This window comes from Branchiostoma belcheri, unplaced genomic scaffold (assembly GCF_001625305.1).
Source record: "Branchiostoma belcheri isolate BF01 breed outbred unplaced genomic scaffold, Haploidv18h27 scaffold266, whole genome shotgun sequence".
NCBI lineage: Eukaryota > Metazoa > Chordata > Leptocardii > Amphioxiformes > Branchiostomatidae > Branchiostoma > Branchiostoma belcheri.
In genome coordinates this window covers 20,126-43,836 of record NW_017803872.1, presented here as the reverse complement: position 1 = coordinate 43,836, position 23,711 = coordinate 20,126, and the positions used below count along the sequence as shown (strand labels likewise).

The following is a 23,711-nucleotide window of genomic DNA, read 5'->3' as shown; positions in this document are numbered from 1 at the left end:
CAAAGCATTACACATGTAGATGCTTTAGCTATAACATCTGTGTCCATAATATTACCATAGTCCATAATATCGCCACCTTGAGGTACAGTGTGCTTAGAGATATTTTTACTGCAACATACTTTTGGTATGCACTCCTTCACACATCAAATGTACATACCAAAAGTATGTTGCAGTAAAAATATCTTTAAGCACACTATTTCTCAAGGTGGTGATATTATGGACCCTGGTGATATTATGGACACAGAAGTTACATGTCTTACAACTCTTCTTTTGGTGACTAATTTGGTGACTACAAAGCTAGTGGAACGTAATTATTATAGTAACACGACAGAAAGTGGACAAGAATTGCACAAAGTGAAAACTGAAATAAAATTTCCAATATGCAGCATAGTGACAATAAACTCTAAATTGCTATCACCACTTGAACAATAATGATAATTAAAACAGCGACAGGTATCGAGAACTCCCTTTTTGTCTTTGAAGCAGATGTCTGGTGGATACTGTAAATCATGATTTTTTCGTGGTACTTTTATATTTGTGATTTTTGGGATTACTTCTAACTATTGTCAACTTTGTTTGTTGCACCTGCCGCCACCATGAACATATAGTTCTGTGAACATGTCCATTTTTCTCAGATGGTGAACTTTTGCCACCGCAATCATAAAGTGATTTACAGTATCGTTTTATACATAAGGTTCCTCAGTGATGGGGAATGGTGCCTTGGACCACTTGGAGATGGCCCTCAGCTGTCCATCACCACAGTCAAACAGGAAACTCTTCACATTCATCCCATAGGCAGTCTCCTCCTGGAAGGGAACATGGGACAAAATTCATCACTTCATTTGGTAATTTTATAATATGAAGATTTACCAGGAAGGGTTGACATACATGTACATGTAACAGGTGATTACCACCTCTTCAAGATGTCAACTGAGACCAGACTGTAAGGTTTGAACCACTCACACAAGGAATGACCCCTGCTCTATTTGATAAGTATGGTGGGATCTTTAACATGCTCAAGGTGTGGCTCTCCTCAAACATGGGACCTCCAGCTTTACATGTACATGGCTAAACTACGGAGTGAAATTTTAAAGAAACATTTTGCCTTAATTAACAGCTAAAACAAGTTTGCTACCAGAAGGCAGCCCCAGTACTGAGAAGTTGAACTTACCTGTCCTTTTTTGTACTTGATGATTGGACCATACTGATTCCTACAGGTTGGGTTGCCACAGAAAATGATACCTGGAATGTGAATCAAAAATGTTTCTTTGGCCAACTAGCCTAAGTTAGAATTGGTACCTGGTCTCAGATATTATTGTCAAGACAGTGGAATGGAGGTACATATTAATAAGTACATTTTGTGGCAAGCGGCAAACAAAGCTCCTGGATATCATCTTTGGCATGGCTGTTTGGACTGGATACAATAAAATAAACTGAATTGAACAGGGCTATTTTTTTGAAAGGTATAAAAGAGGATAATGTATATTTATATATATCAGCGCACTCCAGCTATCGCTAAACAAAGACGATGGACAACACAAATCATCTGGCATGTTTGACCAATTGCTGACATCAAGTCCATAAAGTCTCATATGAATAAGGTCACATGTCTGTAGCTTTTGCAGATTTACATTCAGCGATTGGTCATTACTTATCCTGATGGAGGCAACAGTGGTTGTTGAAATTTTGATCCTTGTGTACCACTGTGTAATGAAGTTCAGCATTGTACTATTAATACTACAAACACAGATGAACTTCCATGATAAACTGAATTAAAGTCTTCCAGTTACATAATTATGTACTTACCAATGTTGTCTGTGGTCCGAAATACTTGTGGAGTAGCCTTGTAGACTATTTGACATTTCTTAGGAAGAGATGGCTCCCGACAGATGTAGTTGGAACCTTTCTGAATGATCTGTGTGCCGTCACAGACAGTGTAGTTACACTGTCTACAGTACACGTAAACATCTTTCGCTTCCATGGCACTGCTTCTTGTGGATTTGTTCCTCAGCTTTGCTTTCCAGCTCTCCAACTGTATTATCTGTAGAAAATTTCATTCAAAAGTTACAGTCAGAAAAAAAGAACAATGTACATTGGCATATTGGACCATAATATACTTTTTTTGCAAAGCAAATGCATAATGCTTACCTTCACATGGTATAGCCCAACAAACTACAGTACTGCTCTGTTAATTCTTGACTCAAAGACATTTAATAATGTATTATTCAGTTATATGCTGACGAGACTCTCCAACTCTGTCCTACATAATGTACCCAAAACCACAGGGTGTTGCTACAGCACCAGTTACCATGGTGACAGACCTCTGGTTCAGGTCATTGACTTTGTTTAGAGAAGAAGAAACAGAGCAAAAACAATATGTTTTCTTCGGCAAAGGTAAACATAATAAATTATGTTATTCAATGAAATAAAAAAGGTTCTGTACTGTAAAGACAAAAAAGATACTGTAATATCAGTGTCACTTTTATACATCAGGAAAATACAATATGATGATTCATAAGGTTAAGATAAGGTTAGTAATACCTGTTCTGCTTTGACTCTGGTGTCAAAGTCCACCTCAGTTAGTTTGTCCATTTCTTCCAGTGCCTCCATCATGAACTTCTCCTTTTCTTGGTTCTCCAGTTCTCTCCTCTCATTGGTAGAGCCACTGCAATCAGATCAACAAAGCAATTGGTGACACAGCTAGATAACTAGAAAGGTAACGTAAATGTTAGCCTTCACCTGGTTTTACCTACCACACTGCTGCTCTGTTTATTTTTACTCAAACACACTCATATGTGATATATGGTGACCAGCCCCTCCAACTCTGCCCTGCTACATAATGTAACCCAACACCACAGGATGTCTGCTACAGCACCAGTTACCATGGTGACAGACATCTGGTCCAGGTCATTGAATTGTTTGGGAAGATGAAGAGAAAGAAGACGAAGAAACAGTGCAAATACAATTATGTTTCCTTCTGCAAAGATAAACATAATCATTACAGATTTGTTTTTTTGTGTGTTGACATTTTCTAGGTGGTTTTTGTTCCACTTACGCAGTAACCAGGAGGTAGCACTCTGCGTCCTTGGCGCGCGCCCTCCCTCGAGCCTGCACAGATCCAATCTCATTGGAGACAAAGTCGTAACGGATGACAAAGTTGCACTTAGGCATGTCCAAACCCTCCTGGGCCACATCTGTTGCCACCAGCAGGTTGCAGCCATCCTCAGATTTAATCCCTAAGAAATAGATTGAAATCATCCTTCATCATACTTAACATTTGACAACTAAATGTATCATTCAGACATAATACATAATCATCATATAAGGATTTAATCTGGTATATAAACTGTGTCAAGAAACCCCATGCAATTCAGACTATGGCTGCCAAATGGGATTTGCTGTTCAATGAATAATTGAATGGAATAAGCCATTATTATTATCATTATCATCATTATTATCATTGTTGTCATTAATGTCATTATCATCATTAGCATCATTATCATTATTATCATCATCATTATTATCATCATAATTATTCTTATTATCTGACTGACTGTTTTTAGTGCGAGAACTAAAAACTATAGACAGAGAAATACATGTACCGGTATAATCTTTCTTTCATTCTTTCTCTCTCTTTCTCCCACTCTCTCCCTTTCTTTCTCTTTCTTCTTTCTTTATTAATCTTTCCTTCTTACTTCAAATTGGACGTGGAGCACCAGCCAGCAAATTCAGCTGATGCTGTGCTCCACACATTACAAACATTATACACAACAATTAGACTTAGCAAAAAGTTCTATCAAATTAAAACAAATACATGTTGCCTTACCTTTCCTGAAACTCTTCAACACTGCCATCTGCTGTGCATCAGTGATAGCCTTGTCCTCCAGTTTTCCTTGCCCCACCAGGCGCTTGGCACGCATCTTCCCATCTAGCACCTCTTGTTCCTCCACATACCGGATAATAGCCTCTGTCTCCCTACGCTGTTGTGTTAGCACAATACCTGTGTAGGGTCAAGAACTTGAAATGAGATTTGAACTAGAAGGTAACATTTATGTTTTAACCTTCACATGTCTAATGCTAGCTGAACAACTACTGCTCTGTTTATTCTTACTCAAACATATTCATAATAAAAAATTATACTACATGTAAGTACGTGTTTATTGTGACAAACACCTGTAGCTCGATCTGCCTTGCTACATAATGTAACCTATTGTAACCTAATGTTGCTACAGCACCAGTTACCATGGTGACAGACGTCTGGTCCAGGTCATTGACCTTATGTCTTTTGAGGAGAAGAAGAAGAAACTTAGCAAAAACAGTATGTTTTCCTTCTGCTATGTTAGACATCAAGGTAATAACATTTTAACATTCAATTAGACAATGTTGGTTTTCAAAATATGCCACTGTAAATCACAATTTTGTAGTGTTAATATTTACTGTTTTTGTGGTCACTGTAACGCAAATGTATTCATTACCACGAATATATAGTTTCACGAACATGTTCTCTGACCGTGAAATTTTGCTACCGCGAACATGAAGAGTTTTACAGTATATTTACCGTATATGATGTGCTTAGGCCACACCAATTTAATTTCTTGGTTAACGGATTTTCTAGAAAAATAATGGAGCGGGCGGGTGAAAAAAATAAAAAATAAAAACAGGCCTAGGCATTAAACAATGAATTTTGAACTTTTAATGATACCACTGCATTGAAAGATGGAATAACTGTAACATCTAGGAAGAAAAGGACTGTTTTCAACTGTTAAGGGCAAAATATGAGTCTGTGAGCATTTTGCAGTTGATTCTGAAATTTTATTTTTATTTGCAAATCAGAAAAAAATGAAGCGGGCGAATCCGTTAACCAAGAAATTAAATTGGTGTGGCCTTAAGAAGGACCAAAACAAACCATAGGACTCTTCCTCGTTGAACTTCTGAATGAGTAGGCTCCTGAGTTGCTGCAGCATGGGGTTGGGAAACTTGGTCTCCTCTTCCTCCGCATACACACAGAGCTCATCCCTGATCTCACCGTACTGTTGGTAGCAGAACTTCTCTATCGGAAGTTTGGGCGGGCCCTTCAACTCCTCACGGGACTGGTAGATCTTATCATCGAGGTAGTCGATAGCGTCCACTGCTCGCAGTTTGGTGTACATTCTCAGTGCCCTGGATAAATAGAAAAAAATAAAAAATAACATGAAACATGAAAAAAAATTAAAATAAAAAATCATAGAAAGTAGAAAAATTTAAGACATTCAAAAAAGATAATAAAAGTAAAAAAAATAAAGATTTAAAAAATAAAAAAGGATTTCAAAATAGAGTGAATTACACACAAAATATGTTTTCAAGCAGCTATTAATATTTTTCAGGACTTTTAAATGAATCACATGTAATTTACATTGAATGTCTGACCCTTACCTCTTCTCTCATGACCTCATTGCAAAGTGGCCTTTTCATGCATGAATACAGAATGGTTCAAACAAACAAATAAATTGTGAGTGAAAATAATTTGCAGCCTAAAAATTTCACACATGTTGCTTTTAATTTAATGCAAAGAAAGTAGCAAAGAAAAATACTTTTAAGGGGCTATACCTTATTTTGGAGATAAGATTCACAAATTTAATGAATATACCCACCTGTTAAAGTTGAAGAGGTACTCGGCCACGATCAGTTCCTTTCTCGCGGACGTAGCCTCGGCCTCCTTCTTCCTCTCCACAATCCAGTTCTCGCACTGCTGTGTCCCGCGGTCGTACGGACACGTGTCCGTGAACACCCGACTCTCCAGTCTCTGCATCAGGCTGTCCAGCGCTGTGCTGAACGGGTCGTGCGGCCTGCGCGGCTGGCCCGACAGGATGTGGATGGCGTCTGGCGTGAAGACGTGCCTACGCAGCTCTCCCTTGTTCTCCTTTACGTGGTCCACACGGCTGGCGTCCAGACTGGCGCACAGCCTGATCAGGTGCTGTAGAGCATTCCCTGATTCTCCAACGCCGAGGGATGCAGTCAGGCCGATGACCTGTAGTAAAAAAAAATCAGAAGCAATCTGCAAAAGAACTACAATACATACAACTAGAAAGGTAACATTTGCAAACTTAAGCAAATACATGTTTGCCTTTGCCTTAATTTGGTGTAATTAGTAACTCCTGAAATTACTTACTTCTAAAATTCTCAATCAAACAAATTTATCTATATGGTGACGGGTCTAAATCCGTCCAATATAGATATATTATAGAATTGCAACATTTACCATGGTGACAGACGTCTGGTTCAGGTCATTGACCTTACTTGTTTAGAGAAGAAGAGGAAGAAGAAACATAGCAAAAACAATATGTTTTCCTTCAGTAAACAATGATAATATTAAACAACAAACAACAAACCTGTGGTAACCTCTTCTGTTGGGGATTTGCCGTCTTGAGCTCATCCTTCCTCATGAGATAGTGGCGCATGATCTGGTTGTAGGGATGGTCCAGGGTGGTGTGGTGACACTCATCAAGGATGAGTTGATCAAGGTCGGTGAGATCAAGAGTCCCCGCCTTCAGGGAGTTGACAACAATCTGTGCGGTCAGCATCACGATATCTTTTTTCTTCAGGGCTTCGCTGAGCTCTTCGGTGTCCCCGATTTCTTGAACCACTCCCAGAGGGAAGAGCATCTCATACTGATCCTTCTGCTGCTTGGTGAGGTTTCTGATAGGCACGATGAACAAGGCCTTGAAGGGGAGACCTCTTGCCTTAGCTTCGCTCCAGGCTTTTTTAGCCGTCAGCGCGCTGACTAGGGTCTTACCGCTGCCGGTAGCACACGTGATGATCACATTCTTCCCTAGAAGAGCAGATCTTGCTAACTCCTTCTGGTATTCTCTCAGAGTTACCTTTTCCGAATTCTGCCCTTCTGGCAAATCTTGTGCCACGTCTTGCCAGTTAGGACTTGCCCTCATCGCCTCAGGAGATTTAGACACAGGCCTTACCTTAGGTCTAACCACCGGGCCTGTCTCCAGATCTTCAGGCCTGGTGGGTGAGTCAACTTCCAGGTCTTCTTCTGATGACTTGCTACCACTGAGGACTGGAGATTGGCCAATGTTGCTGCTGAAGTTGCTACTTGGGCTCTGGTAGGGGATGTCATGGAGTGTCCTATACTCTGTGGAAGATGCAGCTTCTTTGACACCCTGCATGTCACTTGGCGAATCTTCAACTACATCGTCATCGAGATTACGCGTAGTACTAGGGGAAGACTGGGTGGGGGTGTTGCTGTTGTTAGACTGTTGCTGTAGTGGTGTTCTTGAAAGTATTCCAGCTTGTTGTGAGGAGGCTATAGCTTGCTCCTCTTCCCACTGTTTGTTCACTTCCATCAGGTCGAGATCGTTTTCTTCATTTGACAATGCCCCCTGGTGGATTCCAGCAGGCACTGCAGGAAGTTGAGCTGCGTGGAGTTGTTGCTGCATCTCGGCATGGCTGGTGGTCTTGTCCATGCTACCTACTGTGTCTGGAAGGTGAAGTTGGCCCAACTGCTCTTGTATCTCTGCTACACTTGTCATCTTTTCTTCGTTCTGGATTTCTTCTTGTTGATGCTTTGCCCTGTGTATGGCAGCTGTAGCATTGTGAGTTTGCTGGCGGAACTCAGTCAATGTGGGGGTTTTGTAGAGACAACCCACTGTGTCAGAGCCATGGAACTGTTTGGGAGATGTAGGGATATCTTCATGCTCGCTTCGTTGTGCTTCACTAGCATGCTCCCATTGCTCTCCCATTTCATGCGTGGTTGTCTGTTTATCCTCCAAGTGGGACTGCACTTCCCCATGGCATAGGAGCTGTTTCGGAGGGGTTTGGTAAGATGACATACCTGAATGAATGAAAGAAAGAAAAAAATGATTGAATGAATGAAAGAATGAATAGATGAATGAATTAAACACACAAAAGAAGCATTTCACAGCCTAACAACTGAATTGCATGCTCCTTTACAAATTTTTCGATTTCTTTAACATTACTCTAAAATAAAATCTGACAATTAAAATTCAAAACACTGTTGTAAACCTGTTTATTGTATGCTCATTTACAAACATTTAAAAACAGAATTCTTGATTTTAACATTACTCTAAAATTACAATTAAAATTCGACATCAAAATTTGACAACAGTAATAATTAATGAAACACTGTTACCTGTTGATTGCATGCTCCTTTACATTTTTTTAAAAACAGAATTCTTGACTTTTTTAACATTACTCTAAAATTACAATTAAAATTCAACAACAAATTTAAAACACTAACTCTAAATAGTGACTAAGTATTACCTAAGTTCATTGATGCTCCTTTACAATTTTTTTAAAAAGTTTAACAAAATTCTTGATTTCTTTCACATTACTTTAAAATTCTAATACATAATAAAATATTCTTACACATTAAAATTCGACAACAGTTAAAATTTGAAACACTGTTACCTGTTGTGGGAGCGTGCATGGGGACTTGTTTAGGGATGGTGTCATGTGGCGGTGTAGGAGGGCTGGCAAGGGGTCCAGGATGTGGGCTGCCTGTTCCTGGGGTAGACGTACTTTGTTGAGGACTTGTTGGGGCATCAGCATGTTGGGGGGATGATATCGGTGGCCGTGCTATAGCTGGGGCAGTCTGCAGATTTGGAAGAGGTGGTCTTGCTGAAGGATCTGGAGGCTGTTGAAACTGGTTTGCTGAGGAGGGCTGATGTGGTGATACTAGCTGATGTGTGTTTTGCTCTGTTACAATAGAGAACAAGATTAGTCTCTCAGCTAGGCCACATTACTGTTACAATCACACCACACACACACACACACAAACACACACTGAAACACACACACACTGACACACACACACACACCACACACACACACACACACTGAAACACACCACACACATGCACACACACTGAAACACACCACACACACACACACTGAAACACACACACTGAAACACACACACACACACAGACACACATGCATACACACACGCGCAAAGGAATTTATACACAGTTTTTTTAGATTGGTTTTATCAGAAAAGGGCTTAAAATGTAAACATGGAGGTACTAGTAAGTGTAAACGCATGTTGGGGGGGGGGGGCGTGGATCCGGACCTTGACATGTCATATGACTGGCATTCTAACTTTTGAACCTTAGGATTGTCCTGACATTATCGCATTGTTTGCCATGGGAACGTCAATCTACATTTGCTAAGAATAAAAACTTACCATTCCGAAGCGTTGTGAGTAGAGCTAAGAGGTCATGACGGCCGATCCCATGTTCGCCCAGAAGGTATTCAAGGAAGCTGTAGTCAGTTTCTGTGATACTCCCGATTTTTGTCAGCTCTCTGAACAACGTTAGGGGCGTGTCGACCTCTTCAAGTCTACCGTGACCAATTATATCAGTGCACAGGAACTTCATGCCCGCTAACTCGTCATTTTTGTCCAGTTGCCTAGCTATTTTGAACAAAATACTGTACAGCTGTTTCGGAGCGTTGTTGCCCCTGGCCGCCATCTTGTTTCTTGTCAGTTTCGGGAGAGTACGTGAGGGGGATTCCCCTACCCCGGAAAGTCCGGAATGACGTAATCGACCGAAAGCGCGAAATTTCAATCACCCAAATGCCCCATATCGACACATTACTAGCACGGATTAAAGCACTTTCAAACTCACCCCACCAATTTAAAAATATAACCGCATGAAAACGTACTATTAATCGATAATAGACATTGGACCAACCAGCTACAAGTGCATGACCTTTGGACTGCGTTGTATTCATAAAGTCACCCTTTGCACAATATTAAAAACGTGGCATTTTAGAAATTATTATAACGCATTTGCAAGCTAGTAATGATATAACTTAATACCTGACCAAAACGCTCTTTTGGTTCATGGAATATGTCACGGTGCAGGTGTTAGCACCAAAACCCCATACACGCTCCTTCGCAGGTATAAAGGTCATGCGATGCGAAAGTTCGCGGCCTCGAGCAACACGTATAAGCAAGGACGTTCATGTGTCTAGTTTCGATCGTTCTTATATTGAACGCTCTGTTATGGTGTAGCATATTGTGTGCAATTGAAACTTCTGACGCACATGGCACAGTGATAATTTAACGAACTTGGATAGCATAACAAAAGATACCAGTGCAAAAAAGAAAGCCCGATAAAAAAGCCTATAAATCAACACACCAAAAATAAGCCAAAACTCAAACCTCTGCTTGGGGGAAAACATCTATTTGGAGAGCACATCCCGAATTGGCGATGAGCTTTCTTACAGATTTATCTCATATCATTACAAAAACTCCTACACGCTATTCTTCTACAAGGCCTAGACACTAGTACTGGGATTTTTTAATGCCATCTCCATGTCCCAGCGCCAATGGTGTGTAATGGTGTTTGATGGATTTATATGTTGTTGTTGCTTTTTTTTGTCTGGTTACGCTCCCCAACGTACCACCGATACCATCTTAGCACAATCTACCCACCTGTTGACGCCTCACCAATTCCAGGGTAACGACCCCAAGCACGGGACGGGCCAAGATAGGCTAGTGGTGGGGGTGTTACGTATCTGGCAGGTAGTGTACATGTAAATGCTAGTTCAAACCAGACATAAACAAACGTGGCCTGGTCTTACCAGCTGGTAAGACCTAATCCTCTTTGTATATGCATTTACCCCGCCCGTATCCCACCAAGGCCGACCTGAAAGTTTAGAGGTCACGCGCACTGCCTGATGGATCAAGATAGAACAGAATGTCGTCATCAGGTATCACCTAGCGACAGGTTTGCCTTTGTCACCTGATACGAGTGAAACCAACTTCCAAGAAGAAATTTGCTCGAGCGGATCGCGGAGGACAGCTTCGTGGAAGGCTGAACGTGTCGACTAAGCTACGTACCAAACACTGTGAAACTAGTGAACACTGACACAAGCTTTAGCACCAAAAGATGGCGAGTAACATGGCAGACGACTTTGATGACCAGTTCCTGACGTGCGTGATCTGTATGCTGAACTTCCGGGACCCCAAAATCCTGCCATGTCTGCACAGCTTTTGTAGGGAGTGTCTGCAAGAATGGGCTACGAAACAACAGCCGCTGGAGTGTCCAACCTGCCGCGAACCGGCCAGTCTACCAGACCAAGGCGTGGACGGACTCAAGACCAACTTCTACGTCAACAACCTGCTGGACTTCGCGGCGGCCAAGAAAGGGGCGGAGCCAGGTGTGCCGTGCCAGGTGTGCGGGGGGAACGACGAGGGGTCGAAGTCTTGGTGTGCAGACTGCGCTACCTTACTGTGTGAGGCGTGCACCAGCGTACACCGGAACCTTCCGTGTTCTAAAGATCACGAAGTTACCACCGAAGAAACCCTCAAGGCCGAGGAAGCTATTAGCAAATTTAATCGTAAGCGACACTGCGACAAGCACAAGAAGTATGAGCTAGAGTTCTACTGTGAGAGTTGCAAGGCTTTGGTTTGTACGGCGTGTACCGTGGTCGACCATCGGCCGGGCAAAGATTACAATCCCGTAGAAATCGCCACCGTGGCTCACAAAAGGAAGAAAGAACTGCAAGGACTTCTTCAAGACATAGACCCACGCCTGAAGGAAATACAGAACGCTGTAAAGGAAGTTGACCGAAAGATTTCTATGTTGATGCCATCGAAAGAGGAAGCCACAGACCAAGCCAAGGCGTACTTCCGTAAACTTGCTGACCTTCTGCAAAAGCGTGAACAGGAGGTTTTGAGCCAGATTGACGAACAGTGTCGAGCCGATGGCAAGGCTCTACAGGCAAAGAAGGAAGCGATAGAGTTCGAGTTAGCCGGACTGACGAGCGCACAGACGTTCTGCCAACAACCTGTAGAACACGGAAGTGACGTGCACGTTCTGGAGGTGGGAAACCAAGTCCAAACAAGGGTGGAAACTCTGCTGGCAAAACGGCTGGACCTGGAGTCCGACTGGAGCGAGTTTCAGTTCGTCGAGAACACAGTTATTGTTGACGTCGAAAAAGAAGTCGACAATTTCGGTGGCGTAAGAACAAACGTCAACGCTTCAAAGTGTAAAGTTTCTGTGAAGCCGGCAGTCCAGGGGTTTCCGTGCGTCGCTGAACCGACAACAATGAACCAAGAAGGCCGCCCGCGTGTTACGAATAGTAAAGCCGTCCAAGCTAACATGAAGGACCCGTCTGGGACCGACGTCCGGGCACAAGCACAGATGAAAAGCGAAGGCTTGTGGGAAATCTCGTACACACCTGAGCTAACGGGTAACCATAGGTTAGAGGTCAAGGTCAACTCGCAACAGGTACCAGGAAGTCCGTTTGATGTTGAGGTGAAGGGGAACCCAGTGTTGACTATCGGACAGAAGGGCAGCGGGGTGGGGGAACTGAATAGACCGTTAGGTGTCGCTGTTGACATGGACGGCAACATTGCAGTCGTGGAGTGGGGGAACAAACGGGTTCAAGTCTTTGATGCGAACACAGGTCAGTCTTTGCGTAACTTCCCAGTTGATGGCAAGAATCCATTCGGCATCGATGTGGACTCCCAAGGAAGGTTTCTTGTGACGTCGTGGGGCAAAAATTTCGGACTAAGACGCTACTCCAAGGATGGCAAACTATTGAACACGTTTCAGCCTGACTGTATGCGCAGCCCGCATGGCTTGACAGTTCTGAAGGACGGCCGTATTGTGGTGGCGGACGTCAGACAGAAGTCCTGTCTCCTCCTGCAGCCTGACGGGAGCCTCATCCGGGAGATAGGGAAGGGGCAGTTACAGGTGCCAGCGTTCGTATCGGTAGACGAATCACGTGATGTGGTGTTTGTCACAGACAAGAGCCCACACAAAGTTGTTGCGTTTGACCTGGACGGAAACCGAAAGTTCGATTTTGGCAGACAAGGTGACAATGATGGCGAATTCCAAGAACAAAGAGGTGTAACAACAGACCCGGCAGGTAATATTATTGTAGGTAACAAAGGAGACGGTCGTGTGCAGGTGTTCGCGCCTGACGGGACTTTCAAACAGAAAGTGGGACCAGTCAAAGGGGGGAGTGCCACTGGAGTCGCCCTGACTCCTGATGGTTACATAGCAGTGGCGTGCTGGAAAGGACATTGTATAGAACTGTACAAGTACATGTGAACGGCCATAACCGAGCAAATCGCCATTGCACATCAGTGCTTCTTGACCAGGTGTTGTAATGTACTGTGTATCATTTTCATTTTTTGTTGTTATAAGATCTTGCATAAAATGAATGATGTTTAACCTCAAAGTCAAATATGGCACTAATACAATGCATGCTATATGACATGTTAAAGGTTTAAAATAATTGTGAACAGAGTCAGGAGATAAACCCATAACCTTGTGTTCTGTGGTTCCATGTATTATTGGTTAAATACCAGACAATTATATTCTAAATAGAAAATAAACCAGGTATAAATGTATGTTATATGCTTGTTCAAGTAATTGTTTTATCTAAATCACATAAAACATCGTTAGCACCAAAGCCACTTGCCATTTCCAACTTTTAGTCATTAGAAATGGCTTTACTGTTCACACTTATAATTCTAGAAATATAAAAAAAAAACAATTGGACCATGCAGTTTATGCTCCTAAGGTGCTGAAGATGATGCATTCGTTTAGAACTTGTAATTTCAAAATAAGTTTCCTTGATACGCTAATGACATTAACAAAAGTGACTAAGTGACTGTTACAATGCAAGGTCTGAGGTAGACCGAATGTATCTTGACATAATTATAATTAAAAAAACTGAGTAAAACAGCAATGGTGCAGTGTGTGTCCCTCCTTTCAACTCTCATCCTGACCTGCCGCTTTTATTCAACACTAACAAACAAAGTCCCCGGCAGAATGGCCTACTATCCATCCCAACTAGTAGTGTCTCCCATGAAAAATAAAGAAGGCTAGAAAACATCTACTTGGGGAGCAAGTCCAGAATCACACAGCAATTTATTTGTTATGACAAAAGGATCTAAACGTTCAGACCAACACTGAGTAAATTGAAACTTACCCAAATTATACATTACCCCACTCGTATCCCACCTAGCCCGACCTGAAAGTTCAGAGGTCACGCGCACTGCCTGATGGATCAAGTTGGAAAATAATGTCGTCAGCAGATATCACCTAGCAACGTGGTCACCTGATACGAGTGAAACCAACTTCCAAGAAGAAATTTGCTCGAGCGGATCGCGGAGGACTGCTTCATGATCGCTGAAAGTGTCGACTAACACAGTAACAGCCTACCGTACATACGCTCGGCCAGTGAACACTGACGCAAGCTTTGGCACCACAAGATGGCGAGTAACATGCCAGACGACTTTGATGACCAGTTCCTGACGTGCGCGATCTGTATGCTGAACTTCCGGGACCCCAAAATCCTGCCATGTCTGCATAGCTTCTGTAGGGAGTGTCTGCAAGAATGGGCAAACAAACAACAGCCGCTGGAGTGTCCAACCTGCCGCGAACCGGCCAGTCTACCAGACCAAGGTGTGGACGGACTCAGGACCAACTTCTACGTCAACAACCTGCTGGACTTCGCGGCGGCCAAGAAAGGGGCGGAGCCAGGTGTGCCGTGCCAGGTGTGCGGGGGGAACGACGAGGGGTCGAAGTCTTGGTGTGCGGATTGCGCTACCTTAATGTGTGAGCCGTGCACCAGCGTACACCGGAACCTTCCGTGTTCCAAAGATCACGAAGTTACCACCGAAGAAACCCTCAAGGCCGAGGAAGCTATTAGCAAATTTAATCGTAAGCGACACTGCGACAAGCACAAGAAGTATGAGCTAGAGTTCTACTGTGAGAGTTGCAAGGCTTTGGTTTGTACGGCGTGTACCGTGGTCGACCATCGACCAGGCAAAGATCACAATCCCGTAGAAATCGCCACCGTGGCTCACAAAAGGAAGGCAGAACTGCAAGGACTTTTTCAAGACATAGACCCACGCCTGAAGGAAATTCAAGACGCTGTAAAGGAAGTTGACAGAAAGATTTCTATGTTGATGCCATCGAAAGAAGCGGCCACAGACCAGGCCAAGGCGTACTTCCGTAAACTTGCCGACCTTCTGCAAAAGCGTGAACAGGAGATTTTGAGCCAGATTGACGAACAGTGCCGAGCTGACGGCAAGCTTCTACAGGCGAAGAAGGAAGCGATAGAGTTCGAGTTAGCCGGACTGACGAGCGCACAGTCGTTCTGCCAACAGGCTGTAGAACACGGAAGTGACGTGCACGTTCTGGAGGTGGGAAACCAAGTCCAAACAAGGGTGGAAACTCTGCTGGCAAAACAGCTGGACCTGGAGTCCGACTGGAGCGAGTTTCAGTTCGTCGAGAACACAGTTATTGTTGACGTCGAAAAAGAAGTCGACAATTTCGGTGGCGTAAGAACAAGCGTCGACGTTTCGAAGTGCAAAGTTTCTGTGAAGCCAGCAGTCCAGGGGTTTCCGTGCGTCGCTGAGCTGACGACAATGAGCCAAGAAGGCCGCCCTTTTGTTACGAATTGTAAAGCCGTCGAAGCTAACATGAAGGACCCGTCTGGGACCAAGTTCTTGACACAAGTACAGATGAAGAGCGGGGGTTTGTGGGAAATCTCGTACACACCTGAGCTAACGGGTAACCATAGGTTAGAGGTCAAGGTCAACTCGCAACATGTACCAGGAAGTCCATTTGATGTTGACGTGAAGGGGAACCCAGTGTTGACTATCGGACAGAAGGGCAGCGGGGTGGGGGAACTGAAGGTACCGATAGGTGTCGCTGTTGACATGGACGGCAACATTGCAGTCGTGGAGTGGGGGAACAAGCGGGTTCAAGTCTTTAATGCGAACACAGGTCAGTCTTTGCGTAGCTTCCCAGTTGAAGGCGAGAAGCCATTCGGCATCGATGTGGACTCCCAGGGAAGGTTTCTTGTGACGTCGTGGGGCGAAAATTTCGGACTAAGACGCTACTCCAAGGATGGCAAACTCTTGAACACGTTTCAGTCTGACTGTATGCGTAGCCCGCATGGCTTGACAGTTTTGAAGGACGGTCGCTCGGTGGTGGCGGACTTCAGACAGCAGTCATGTCTCCTCCTGCAGCCTGACGGGAGCCTCATCCGGGAGATCGGCAAGGGGCAGCTACAGGTGCCAGTGTTCGTGTCGGTAGACGAGTCACGTGATGTGGTGTTTGTCACAGACGTCACCGCACACAAAGTAGTCGCGTTTGACCTGGACGGAAACCGAAAGTTCGATTTTGGCAGACAAGGTGACAAGGATGGCGAATTCCAAGAACCATTCGGTGTAACATCAGACCCGGCAGGTAACATCATTGTAGGTAACGGAGGAGACGGCCGTGTTCAGGTGTTCGCGCCTGACGGGACATTCAAACAGAGAGTGGGACCAGTCAAAGGGGGGTGTGCCACTGGAGTCGCTCTGACTACTGACGGTTACATAGCGGTGGCGTGCTGGATAGGACATTGTATAGAACTGTACAGGTACATGTGAACGGCCATAACCGAGCTAATCACCATTGCACATCAGCATATGTCATATCTCTTGTTTATCATTTTCTTTTTTGCTGTTATAAGGTTTTGCATAAAATGAATGATGTTTAACTTTAAGTCATACATGGCACTAGTGTAATGCAAGCTACATGTATATGACATGTTAAAGGCTTAAAATAATGGCGAATAGAGTCAGGAGTTAAACCCACAACCTTGTGTTCTGTGGTTCCAAATGTTATTGGTTAACTATGTTAAACAGTAAATAAACCAGGTAAAATATATGTTATGTGCTTGTTCAAGTAATTGTTTTATTCAAATCACATAAAACATCGTCAGCACCAAAGCCACTTGCCATTTCCAACTTTTAGTCATTAAAAACGGCTTTACTGTTCACACTTATGATTCTAAAAATATAAGAACAACCATTGGACCATGCACATTATCCTCATGAGGTGCTGAAAAATGATGCATTCTTTTAGACCTAGTAATTGCAAAATAAGTTTCATATTTAAACGCTAATTAGATTAACATGCAGCAAATGTGACTGTTAGAATGCAAGTTCTGGGGTGGACCGAATGTATCTTGACATGATTATTATAAAAAAAATGAGTAAAACAGCAATGGTGCAGTGTGTGTCCCTCCTTACAACTCTCATCCTGGCTGTCAAGCCTGCCAACACTAAGAAAGCAAAGTCCCCGGCAGAATGGCCTACAATCCATCCCAACTAGTAGTGTCTCCCATAAAAGGAGGCTACAAAACATCTACCTGAAGAGCAAGTCCAGAATCACACAGCAATTTATCTGTTATGACAAAAGGGGCTAAACGTTCGGACCAACACTGAGTAAATGGAAACTTACCCAAATTATACATTACCCCACCCGTATCCCACCTAGCCCGACCTGAAAGTTCAGAGGTCACGCGCACTGCCTGATGGATCAAGTTTGAAAATAATGTCGTCATCAGGTATCACCTAGCAACGGGGTCACCTGATACGAGTGAAACCAACTTCCAAGAAGAAATTTGCTCGAGCGGATCGCGGAGGACTGCTGCATGATCGCTGAAAGTGTCGACTAACACAGTAACAGCTACGTACATACGCTCGGCCAGTGAACACTGACGCAAGCTTTGGCACCACAAGATGGCGAGTAACATGCCAGACGACTTTGATGACCAGTTCCTGACGTGCGCAATCTGTATGCTGAACTTCCGGGACCCCAAAATCCTGCCTTGTCTGCATAGCTTCTGTAGGGAGTGTCTGCAAGAATGGGCCACCAAACAACAGCCGCTGGAGTGTCCAACCTGCCGCGAACCGGCCAGTCTACCAGACCAAGGTGTGGACGGACTCAAGACCAACTTCTACGTCAACAACCTGCTGGACTTCGCGGCGGCCAAGAAAGGGGCGGAGCCAGGCGTGCCGTGCCAGGTGTGCGGGGGGAATGTGGAGGGGTCGAAGTCTTGGTGTGCGGATTGCGCTACCTTACTGTGTGAGGCGTGCACCAGCGTACATCGGAACCTTCCGTGTTCTAAAGATCACGAAGTTACCACAGAAGAAACCCTCAAGGCCGAGGAAGCTATTAGCAAATTTAATCGTAAGCGACACTGCGACAAGCACAAGAAGTATGAGCTAGAGTTCTACTGTGAGAGCTGCAAGGCTTTGGTTTGTACGGCGTGTACCGTGGTCGACCATCGGCCGGGCAAAGATCACAATCCGGTAGAAATCGCCACCGTGGCTCAGAAAAAAAAGGCAGAGCTGCAAGGACTTTTTCAAGACATAGACCCTCGCCTGAAGGAAATACAGAACGCTGTAAAGGAAGTTGACCGAAAGATTTCTATGTTGATGCCATCGAAAGAGGAAGCCACATGCAGACCAAGCCAAGGTGTACTTCCGCAAACTTGCCGACCTTCTGCAAAAGCGTGAACAGGAGATTTTGAGCCAGATTGACGAGCAGTGCCGAGCAGACGGCAAGGCTCTACAGGCAAAGAAGGAAGCGATAGAGTTCGAGCTGGCCGGACTGACGAGCGCGCAGACGTTCTGCCAACAAGCTGTGGAACACGGAAGTGACGTGCACGTTTTGGAGGTGGGAAACCAAGTCCAAACAAGGGTGGAAACTCTGCTGTTAAAACAGCTGGACCTAGAATCCGACTGGAGCGAGTTTCAGTTCGTCGAGAACACAGTTATTGTTGACGTCGAAAAAGAAGTAGACAATTTCGGTGGCGTAAGAACAAGCGTCGACGTTTCGAAGTGCAAAGTTTCTGTGAAGCCGGCAGTCCATGGGTTTCCGTGCGTCGCTGAACTGACAACAATGAACCAAGAAGGCCGCCCGCGTATTACGAATAGTAAAGCCGTCGAAGCTAACATGAAGGACCCGTCTGGGACCGACGTCCGGGCACAAGTACAGATGAAGAGCGGGGGCTTGTGGGAAATCTCGTACACACCTGAGGTAACGGGTAACCATAGGTTAGAGGTCAAGGTCAACTCACAACATGTACCAGGAAGTCCGTTTGATGTTGATGTGAAGGGGAACCCAGTGTTGACTATCGGACAGAAGGGCAGCGGGGTGGGGGAACTGAATGGACCGTTAGGTGTCGCTGTTGATAAGGACGGCAACATCGCAGTAGTGGAGTGGGGGAACAAAGGGGTTCAAGTCTTTGATGCGAACACAGGTCAGTCTTTGCGTAGCTTCCCAGTTGATGGCGAGAATCCATTCGGCATCGATGTGGACTCCCAGGGAAGGATTCTTGTGACGTCGTGGGGCGAAAATTTCGGACTAAGACGCTACTCCAAGGATGGCAAACTCTTGAACACGTTTCAGCCTGACTGTATGCGTGGTCCCCATGGGTTGACAGTTCTGGAGGACGGCCGCATGGTGGTGTTGGACGGCAAACAACAGTCCTGTCTTCTCCTGCAGCCTGACGGGAGCCTCATCCGGGAGATCGGCAAGGGGCAGCTACAGCTGCCAGTGTTCGTATCGGTAGACGAGTCACATGATGTGATGTTTGTCACAGACAGGAGGGCACACAAAGTAGTCGCGTTTGACCTGGATGGAAACCGAAAGTTCGATTTCGGCAGACAAGGTGACAAGGATGGCGAATTCCAAGAACCAAGAGGTGTAACAACAGACCCGGCAGGTAACATCATTGTAGGTAATGGAGGAGACGGTCGTGTGCAGGTGTTCGGGTCTGACGGGACTTTCAAACAGAAGCTGGGACCAGTCAAAGGGGGGTGTGCCACTGGAGTCGCCCTGACTCCAGATGGTTACATAGCAGTGGCGTGCTGGCATGGGCATTGTATAGAACTGTACAGGTACATGTGAACGGCCATAACCGAGCTAATCGCCATTGCACATCAGCATATGTCATATCTCTTGTTTATCATTTTTTGTTGTTGTTATAAGGTTTTGCATAAAATGAATAATGTTTAACTTTAAGTCATACATGGCACTAGTTTAATGCATGCTACATGTATATGATATGTTAAAGGTTTAAAATAATGGTTAACAGAGTCAATAGTTAAACCCATAACCCTGTGTTCTGTGGTTCCAAATGGTATTGGTAAAATACCAGACAAAACTATGTTAAACAGAAAATAAACCAGGTAAAAATATATGTTATGTGCTTGTTCAAGTAACTGATTTAATCAAATCACATAAAACACCGTCAGCACCAAAGCCACTTACCATTTCCAACTTTTTAGTCATTAAAAATGGCTTTACTGTTCACACTTATGATTCTAGAAATATAAAACAACCATTGGACCATGCACTTTATGCTCCTAATGTGCTGAAAGATGATGCATTCTTTTAGAACTTGTAATTGCAAAATAAGTTTCCTTTATGACTAATGACATTAACTAAAGTGACTGTTAGAATGCAAGTTCTGAGGTAGACCGAATGTATCTTGACATAATTATAAATAAAAAACTGAGTAAAACAGCAATGGTGCAGTGTGTGTCCCTCCTTTCAACTCTCATCCCGGCCTGCCGCTTTTATTCAACATTACAAAAGCAAAGTCCCCGGCAGAATGGCCTACAATCCATCCCAACTAGTAGTGTCTCCCATAAAAGGAGGCTAGAAAACATCTACTTGAAGAGCAAGTCCAGAATCACACAGCAATTTATCTGTTATGACAAAAGGGGCTAAACGTTCAGACCAACACTGAGTAAATGGAAACTTACCCAAATTATACATTACCCCACCCGTATCCCACCTAGCCCGACCTGAAAGTTTAGAGGTCACGCGCACTGCCTGATGGATCAAGTTGGAAAATAATGTCGTCATCAGGTATCACCTAGCAACGTGTTTGCCTTTGTCACCTGATACGAGCGAAACCAACTTCCAAGAAGAAATTTGCTCGAGCGGATCACGGAGGACTGCTTCGTGAAGGGTTGAAAGTGTCGACTAAAATACGTACATACGCTCGGCCAGTGAACACTGACGTAAGCTTTAGCACCACAAGATGGCGAGTAACATGGCAGACGATTTTGACGAGGAGTTTCTGACGTGCGCGATCTGTATGCTGAACTTCCGGGACCCCAAAATCCTGCCATGTCTGCACAGCTTTTGTAGGGAGTGTCTGCAAGAATGGGCCACCAAACAACAGCCGCTGGAGTGTCCAACCTGCCGCGAACCGGTAAGGCTACCACACCAAGGTGTGGACGGACTCAAGACCAACTTCTACGTCAACAACCTGCTGGACTTCGCGGCGGCCAAGAAAGGGGCGGAGCCAGGTGTGCCGTGCCAGGTGTGCGGGGGGAATGTGGAGGGGTCGAAGTCTTGGTGTGCGGATTGCGCTACCTTACTGTGTGAGGCGTGCACCAGCGTACACCGGAACCTTCCGTGTTCCAAAGATCACGAAGTTACCACCGAAGAAACCCTCAAGGCCGAGGAAGCTATTAGCAGATTTAATCGTAAGCGACACTGCGACAAGCACAAGAAGCACGAGCTAGAGTTCTACTGTGAGAGTTGCAAGGCTTTGGTTTGTACGGCGTGTACCGTGGTCGACCATCGGCCGGGCAAAGATCACAATCCAGTAGAAATCGCCACCGTGGCTCAGAAAAGGAAGGCAGAACTGCAAGGACTTTTTCAAGACATAGACCCACGCCTGAAGGAAATACAGAACGCTGTAAAGGAAGTCGACAGAAAGATGTCTCTCTTGGTGCCATCGAAAGAAGAAGCCACAGACCAAGCCAAGGCGTACTTCCGTAAACTTGCCGACCTTCTGCAAAATCGTGAACAGGAGGTTTTGAGCCAGATTGACGAGCAGTGCCGAGCAGACGGCAAGGCTCTACAGACAAAGAAGGAAGCGATAGAGTTCGAGTTGGCCGGACTGACGAGCGCGCAGACGTTCTGCCAACAAGCTGTAGAACATGGAAGTGACGTGCACGTTTTGGAGGTGGGAAACCAAGTCCAAACAAGGGTGGAAACTCTTCTGGCAAAACGGCTGGACCTGGAGTCCGACTGGAGCGAGTTTCAGTTCGTCGAGAACACAGTTATTGTTGACGTCGAAAAAGAAGTCGACAATTTCGGTGGCGTTAAAACAAACGTTGATGTTTCAAAGTGTAAAGTTTCTGTGAAGCCTGCAGTCCAGGGGTTTCAGTGCGTCGCTGAACTGACAACAATGAACCAAGAAGGCCGCCCGCGTGTTACGAATAGTAAAGCCGTCGAAGCTAGCATGAAGGACCCGTCTGGGACAGACGTCCGGGCACAAGTACAGATGAAGAGCGAAGGCTTGTGGGAAATCTCGTACACACCTGAAGTAACGGGTAACCATAGGTTAGAGGTCAAGGTCAACTCGCAACAGGTACCAGGAAGCCCGTTTGATGTTGATGTGAAGGGGAACCCCGTGTTGACTATCGGCCATAAGGGCAGCGGGGTGGGGGAACTGAATGGACCGATAGGTGTCGCTGTTGATAAGGACGGCAACATTGCAGTAGTGGAGAGAAGGAACAAACAGGTTCAAGTCTTAGACGCGAACACAGGTCAGTCTTTGCGTAGCTTCCCAGTTGGTGGCGAGAATCCAGTCGGCATCGATGTGGACTCCCAGGGAAGGTTTCTTGTGACGTCGTGGGGCGAAAATTGTGGACTAAGACGCTACTCCAAGGATGGCAAACTCTTGAACACGTATCAGCCTGACTGTATGCGCAGCCCGCATAGCTTGGCAGTTCTGAAGGACGGCCGCATGGTGGTGGCGGACGGCATACAGCAGTCCTGTCTCCTCCTGCAGCCTGACGGGAGCCTCATCCGGGAGATAGGGAAGGTGCAGTTGCAGCAGCCACTGTACGTGTCGGTAGACGAGTCACGTGATGTGGTGTTCGTCACAGACAAGAGGGCACACAAAGTAGTCGCGTTTGACCTGGACGGAAACCGAAAGTTCGATTTCGGCAGACAAGGTGACAAGGATGGCGAATTCCAAGAACCTAGAGGTGTAACAACAGACCCGGCAGGTAACATCATTGTAGGTAACTCTGGAGACGGTCGTGTGCAGGTGTTCGGTTCCGACGGGACTTTCAAACAGAAAGTGGGACCAGTCAAAGGGGGGTTTGCCAGTGGAGTCGCTCTGACTACTGATGGGTACATAGCGGTGGCGTGCTGGAAAGGACATTGTGTAGAACTGTACAGGTACATGTGAGAGGCCATCACCGAGCCAATCGCCATTGAAAATCAGCATGTTTCTTGACCAGGTGTTGTCATGTACTGTTTTAATTTTCTTTTTTTCTTGTTATAAGATCTTGCATAAAATGAATGATGTTTAACTTTAAGTCATACATGGCACTAGTTTAATGCATGCTACATGTGTATGATATGTTAAAGGTTTAAAATAATGGTTAACAGAGTCAATAGTTAAACCCATAACCCTGTGTTCTGTGGTTCCAAATGTTATTTGTTAAATACCAGACAAAACTATGTTAAACAGAAAATAAACCAGGTAAAATATATGTTATATGCTTGTTCAAGTAATTGCTTTATTCAAATCACATAAAACATGGTCAGCACCAAAGCCACTTGCCATTTCCAACCTCTAGTCATTAGAAATAGCTTTACTGTTCACACTTATGATTCTAAAATATAAAAACAACAATTAGACCATGCACTTTATAGTCCTAAGGTGCTGAAAGATGATGCATTCTTTTAGACCTTGTAATTGCAAAATAAGTTTTATATTTAAACGCTAATTAGTTAACATGCATCAAAGGTGACTGTTAGAATGAAAGTTCTGAGGTAGACCGAATGTATCTTGACATGATTATTATTAAAAATGAGTAAAACAGCAATGGTGCAGTGTGTGTCCCTCCTTAC

At 44.7% G+C, this 23,711-nt stretch overlaps 4 protein-coding genes and 1 pseudogene across 4 annotated transcripts; 4 read left to right on the top strand and 1 right to left on the bottom strand.

Moving 5' to 3' along the window:
- Positions 1-593: 593 nt before the first annotated feature.
- LOC109472097 (interferon-induced helicase C domain-containing protein 1-like) lies at positions 594-9,483 on the bottom strand. The gene is made up of 11 exons (XM_019771669.1): positions 9,194-9,483; positions 8,413-8,706; positions 6,369-7,822; positions 5,631-6,007; positions 4,907-5,160; positions 3,827-4,000; positions 3,056-3,236; positions 2,542-2,665; positions 1,807-2,041; positions 1,172-1,242; positions 594-806 (listed from the first exon to the last, which is right to left on the bottom strand). The coding sequence occupies exons 1-11, from the start codon at positions 9,477-9,479 to the stop codon at positions 684-686; spliced, it is 3,573 nt and encodes a 1,190-aa protein (XP_019627228.1). The 5' UTR covers positions 9,480-9,483; the 3' UTR covers positions 594-683.
- A 1,312-nt stretch (positions 9,484-10,795) lies between these two features.
- LOC109472086 (tripartite motif-containing protein 2-like) lies at positions 10,796-13,524 on the top strand. The gene has a single exon (XM_019771659.1). The coding sequence runs from the start codon at positions 10,905-10,907 to the stop codon at positions 13,074-13,076; it is 2,172 nt and encodes a 723-aa protein (XP_019627218.1). The 5' UTR covers positions 10,796-10,904; the 3' UTR covers positions 13,077-13,524.
- Positions 13,525-14,209: 685 nt separating this feature from the next.
- Positions 14,210-16,545, top strand: LOC109472091 (tripartite motif-containing protein 2-like). The gene has a single exon (XM_019771662.1). The coding sequence runs from the start codon at positions 14,246-14,248 to the stop codon at positions 16,415-16,417; it is 2,172 nt and encodes a 723-aa protein (XP_019627221.1). The 5' UTR covers positions 14,210-14,245; the 3' UTR covers positions 16,418-16,545.
- Positions 16,546-17,339: 794 nt separating this feature from the next.
- LOC109472089 lies at positions 17,340-19,922 on the top strand (annotated as a pseudogene).
- Positions 19,923-20,743: 821 nt separating this feature from the next.
- Positions 20,744-23,467, top strand: LOC109472087 (tripartite motif-containing protein 2-like). The gene has a single exon (XM_019771660.1). It carries the CDS (start codon positions 20,872-20,874, stop codon positions 23,041-23,043), a length of 2,172 nt encoding a protein of 723 aa, XP_019627219.1. The 5' UTR covers positions 20,744-20,871; the 3' UTR covers positions 23,044-23,467.
- The last annotated feature ends 244 nt before the right edge of the window (positions 23,468-23,711 follow it).

Excerpts from the sequence above, each read along its gene's own strand:
- LOC109472086 (XM_019771659.1), top strand. The coding sequence starts at position 10,905 with ATGGCGAGTAACATGGCAGACGACTTTGATGACCAGTTCCTGACGTGC.
- LOC109472091 (XM_019771662.1), top strand. The coding sequence starts at position 14,246 with ATGGCGAGTAACATGCCAGACGACTTTGATGACCAGTTCCTGACGTGC.
- LOC109472087 (XM_019771660.1), top strand. The coding sequence starts at position 20,872 with ATGGCGAGTAACATGGCAGACGATTTTGACGAGGAGTTTCTGACGTGC.
- LOC109472097 (XM_019771669.1), bottom strand. The coding sequence starts at position 9,479 with ATGGCGGCCAGGGGCAACAACGCTCCGAAACAGCTGTACAGTATTTTG. Across the intron at positions 3,237-3,826 it reads GTTGAAGAGTTTCAGGAAAG|GGATTAAATCTGAGGATGGC; the intron begins GTAAGGCAACAT and ends TCTATTTCTTAG. Across the intron at positions 807-1,171 it reads TCAAGTACAAAAAAGGACAG|GAGGAGACTGCCTATGGGAT; the intron begins GTAAGTTCAACT and ends GTTCCCTTCCAG.